The 5,329-nt window shown below is 38.8% G+C and overlaps 1 protein-coding gene across 1 annotated transcript; it reads right to left on the bottom strand.

Moving 5' to 3' along the window:
- Positions 1 to 3,714: 3,714 nt before the first annotated feature.
- LOC125092916 (heterogeneous nuclear ribonucleoprotein A1-like) lies at positions 3,715 to 4,324 on the bottom strand (the record flags this gene model as incomplete). Its single annotated transcript, XM_047717417.1, has 1 exon — positions 3,715 to 4,324. A coding segment is annotated over exon 1 (552 nt), but the record flags the coding sequence as incomplete, so codon positions are not given.
- Positions 4,325 to 5,329: the final 1,005 nt, after the last annotated feature.

Below are 5,329 nucleotides of genomic sequence, written 5' to 3'. Positions count from 1 at the left end.
CAAACCAACTGCACAGTGTGTAAGTGCTATAATAAAGAAGTAGTGTAAGCGCTATCATCACAGGGAAGAGTGCCAAGAAATGGAGCCCTGATCTGGAACTTAAAAAGTTCAGTAGGCAGGGGCACCTGGGTGGTTCAGTGGGTTAAGCCTCTGCTTTTGGCTCAGGTCATGATCTCAGAGTTCTGGGATCGAGCCCCCCATCGGACTCTCTGCTCATCAGGGAGCCTGCTTCCGCCCCCCTCTCTGCCTGCTTCTCTGCCTACTTGTGATATCTGTCTGTCAAATGAATAAATAAAATTTTTTTTTAAAAAGTTCAGTAGGCAGACAAGAGACAGAAGGAATTTCCAAGAGGAAGGACATAGAAAAAAAAACCTCACAAAATATCATGAAGTGTGGGAAATTTTATGAAGTTCAAAATGATTAGAGCCCTTGAGACATATACAGAAACATGGCTAGAGATAAGGCTGGACAAGTGAGTAGAAGTAGATCAAAGGCCATCAAGACTGTCCATGTACAGTTTATGCCCTTTTTGAAGCAGAGTGTGACCATTTCATGCGTCCCAAGGTTGGATCTACTTCAGTATATTCAGAATGGAAATACACACACACACACCCCAAGAAATGAATCCCAAAGAAATAATGTATTAATTTTAAAAAGTCTTACTAAAGATTGTATGGGGAACATGCTTAAATATGTCACAAACTATTTTGTAAGTATTCCTTTTTAAAAACCCTCTAGAAAATAACTGTCATCTAAACAAAGACAAATGAATAATTTCCCTAGATCAATATTCATACTCCAGAATTGTCAGGTAGACAAGGAATGTTTTGTGACCCTATGCCTTCAAGCCCTGTTATCCCCAAACTTTCTCCCTGTAGTACTGATCACCTGCCCTTTCTGGCACCCAGTCTCCCTATCACACTTTCCAAGTCATCTTCTTTATCAATCCCTCCTTCCCTATCACCTTCCTTTCCTAACCAGCTCTTCTACCACCTGACTCACTATTTCATTAATTGATTCTTTTCACATTCCATCACCTGGAACATCTTCACCGGTATAGGAATATTGCAAAAAGGCTGGGAACTTAATACAATCTCACTCAGTATTTATCCCTCTGCAACACATGTCACACATATATAGGAGATTCTCCAGTGGCTCTATACAAGTTTTCCAAACCCCTCCTTGTAGTCTAAAACAAATTTCTTCAACTCTTTTACTCTACATCCCTTTTGTTTAATATAAAACTCTCAAACAGCTCTCCTGACTCTCCACCCCCAATCAGGTATTGAGAATCGCTGACCTAGGCAATGGCTGGTACAATGCATTCCAACAATTGCTATTACATTTAAACTATTAGAACTATGTCTAGGCTACATGAATGGGGCATTGTTAGATGATTTATCACACAAGAAGTGTTTTTCTTCCTACACAAAAGCTTCAAAAAACAACATAATGACCATTTCATTGTCAAATAACTTGAGTGATGATTTTCTCCATCTGTAAAATTCATATTACACAACCTGAGTCATGTTATTTTAAAATTTCAAATGATAATTAAGTGATCCAATTACAAAGAGTGTGTCACTCTTTGTCTCATCTTTCTTCTTGGATCTGTTAACGGTGCTTGTGATAAACATCCTTCATGATCAGTCTATATAGTAGGAGGTAAGACAAACACAAATTCAACAAGAGCAGCACTCACCATGTGATGGGCACTGCATTTGGTGGTTAGTAAAGAACCACTCCTACACCCAAAGCATTTGAACAGAAATTTGAATAAAGAGGATTTAACCAAGCAAATATAGATAATATGGGCAATCCAGCCAAGGCACTATTTCACCAAAGATCTAGAGGAAAGAAAATGGCAGAAATACACTATGTACAGACCACAGAAGATGAAAGAGGACCAAGGCTGAGGCTGGAGATGGAGTCACCAACTGCATCATGCAAGGGCTTTGGGGATTTTATTCCAAGGGCAATTGGAAGCCACTGAAGAATGTCAGGAAGGGAACTGAAATAAGTACATGTTTTGTGGAGGAAATCATTTGGTCTCTCATGAAAAGCATATGGTGGTAAAAACAAAAACTGGGCACCCAGGACAGATAAGACTGCACGTAGAAAAAGTAAATTAGGAACCAACTGTAACAATCCAAGCAAAAGGTCAGAAAGTAAAGTGGCTTAGACTAGTAGTATGGGAAGAGAAAGAAGTAGATCTAAATATTGTTTAGCAGACAGAATTGACAAGGCTTGGCATAGGAAAAACAAAAAGAGAAACTCTGGAAAAGAAGATGTTAATATATTGAGTTCTATCAGGTAATAGTATCCTAGGCAACTTTTACTTTGATCCTTATTCTCAAAAATGTCTACAATAAGGACTATTAGGAAAACTGACCTAATTAGAATGTGCAATTTTCTTTATAGTCTATGATCACAATAAGGTAAATAACACAAGCAAATAATCCTTAAAATTTCACACAAAAAAATTGCAACTCTATCAATGGTATGATAGAACTGATTTTTTTCCCCTTACTTTTTGGTACAATTTGCAAATATTCTATAATTAATCTTTTATTCAATCTTTCATTCAATGGATATCTATTCAACACCTACACTCTGCCAGTCACTCTGTTAGACACAGGATATAGCAGCAAAAATACCTACCAATGCTTGCCTTCACAAAGTTCATATTCTGAAAAAAACAACAACAACAACAACAAAAAAAAAACAAAGTTCATATTCTGGTTGGGGAGGGGAGATGGGAGCCAGAAGGAAACAATGGTAAATACATAGTACACTAAATGATCATAAAATTGATAGGGGGACTTCCTTTTTTAATTGCCAAAATAAAATTTTTCTAATACAAAGAAGGAAGTAGTGGATTAGAAACAGGACTAGCAGGTGAAGTTCTAGCACACTCTTTGGCTTTCCCCTCATTCTTTTTTTTTTTTTTTTTTTTTTTAAAGACACATTTATTCAGCATCATGATCAGACTATTACATTTAGCAATCAACAGCATGGGTGCAAAAAAAAAAAAAAATCTACATTAAAACCCTTTGTTGGAATGCTTTACACTTTCCACAGAACAGAAACTAAAATAACCTGTTATACAATTAGTCACAAATACAGTCCTCGAGTTTTTTTGCCCATACACATGAGTATTGTCTAAAACATGTCTTCTTTGTAGCAGCTAGGCCCTGCCACCACTGTGCTTGGCTGAGTTCACAAATCTGTTGTAACCTGTAGCTTCCCTGTCACTTCTCTGGCTCTCCTCTCCTGCTAAGCTTTGTTTCCTGGCAGTAATTAAAACCTTCTGCCACCGCCGTAGCTGCTGCTGCTGCTGCTGGAACCACCATAGCCACCTTGGTTTCGTGGTTTGGCAAAGTATTGGCATCCACCACCATAAGGGCCAGAGCTTCTGCCTCCAAAATTGCCTCCTTTCATGGGTCCAAAATTTGAGGATTGATTGTTGTAATTGCCAAAATCATTATAGCTTCCACCACCTCCAAAGTTGCTTCCATCATTACCAAATCCGTTATAGCCATCCCCACTGCCACCATATCCACCACCACCTCTACTGCCACCAAAGCCACCTCGACCACTGAAGTTTCCTCCGCGACCAAAGTTGTCATTCCCACCAAAACCACCTCCACGACCACCAGCAAAGTTTCCAGAACCACTTCGACCTCTTTGGCTGGATGAAGCACTAGCCATCTCTTGCTTAGAGAGCGCTTTCCTTACTTCACAGTTGTGGCCATTCACAGTATGGTATTTTTGAATGACAATCTTGTCTACAGAATCATGGTCATCAAATGTTACAAAAGCAAAACCCCTCTTTTTGCCACTGCCTCGGTCAGTCATGATCTCAATCACTTCGATTTTCCCATACTGTTCGAAATAATCTCTTAGATGATGTTCTTCAGTGTCTTCTTTAATGCCACCAACAAAAATCTTTTTCACAGTTAAGTGGGCACCAGGTCTTTGAGAATCTTCTCTTGAGACAGCCCTCTTTGGTTCCACAACTCTTCCATCCACCTTGTGTGGCCTTGCATTCATGGCTGCATCCACCTCCTCCACAGTGGCATATGTGACAAACCCAAAGCCTCTGGAGCGCTTGGTGTTTGGGTCTCTCATTACCACACAGTCCGTAAGTGTTCCCCATTGCTCAAAATGGCTCCTCAGACTCTCATCGGTTGTTTCAAAGCTCAGACCTCCGATGAAGAGCTTCCGCAGCTGTTCAGGCTCTTTGGGAGACTCTGACTTAGACATGACGGCGGTGGGAGGGGAGACTTTAACGATGCTTACTCGGCGGCGTCCACGGGCAGAAAGCTCCCCTCATTCTTCATTGTTTCCATCCCCCACTGATCCAGCTTCCACCTCCACTATTCAATTCTACAGCACTCACCTGCTTATATTAGAATTACTGAACACAAATGTTTCCCTCTTTTCAGTCTTAGACTTATGAATAAAGTTTTGAGCCAGTGGTAGAGAGACAACCACTGTTCTTGTATTTTAATAATAAATGTACCAAATGCACCTCATTTCATACATAAAGACTCAATTTATGAGCAATATCCACTACTTATTAATTAGGAAATACCCATTACACCCTATTTCTCAAAGAATACGTGGATATAAATAGAAATTTCTATTTTGAAAATGTGCTATCATAAACATTATCTTTTGAGTCTTACAAACCTACAGATACTTGCATCTGAAAGACCTCAAATTTTATTTGGGAGATAATCTCTCAAATGGTTGGGATTTATTTGTACGCATGACCCACAAGTTACTCTGCCACCCACTGGCAACCACTCACACTGCAATCTCTGAGGCTCAAAACAGCCTAGAATTGCTTATTTGGGAGGGAGAACAGTCAACAATCAATGTCAGCAGAAAAAATCAGTCATGCTAAAAAAAAAAAAAAAATCAGTCATGCTAAATTTTTTGAATGATTTGAGATTTTTCAGGTGAATTATCTTGTGGCTAAGTGGAACAAACCACGTATATTATCCCTGTCTTCTGTTTTATACTGTGAAGATGGAGCTTCTATCTTAACTACAAATTAATGTGGTTTTTTTAAAGGATAGAATAAATGTATTCACTTAATATTCATGACCCATTTGGTAATGCATCTTAAAAATTAATAGTATGCATAACGTTGTGTTTTTAATGAAAGGATTTGAACATTCCTTATAATGTGTAATGACTAAGTTTATTTTATATAATGAAAGTAATTCACCAAGTACAGTATGATTAGCTGTTAGCTGCAACGGGTACTCACAAATCCCCATGCTAGAGGAATTATGATTTGGGGGTAAGCTATTTCAAA

Source organism: Lutra lutra, chromosome 1 (assembly GCF_902655055.1).
Source record: "Lutra lutra chromosome 1, mLutLut1.2, whole genome shotgun sequence".
NCBI lineage: Eukaryota > Metazoa > Chordata > Mammalia > Carnivora > Mustelidae > Lutra > Lutra lutra.
Note: the sequence above shows the minus strand (reverse complement) of the source record. Positions and strands in the feature narration are given on the sequence as shown.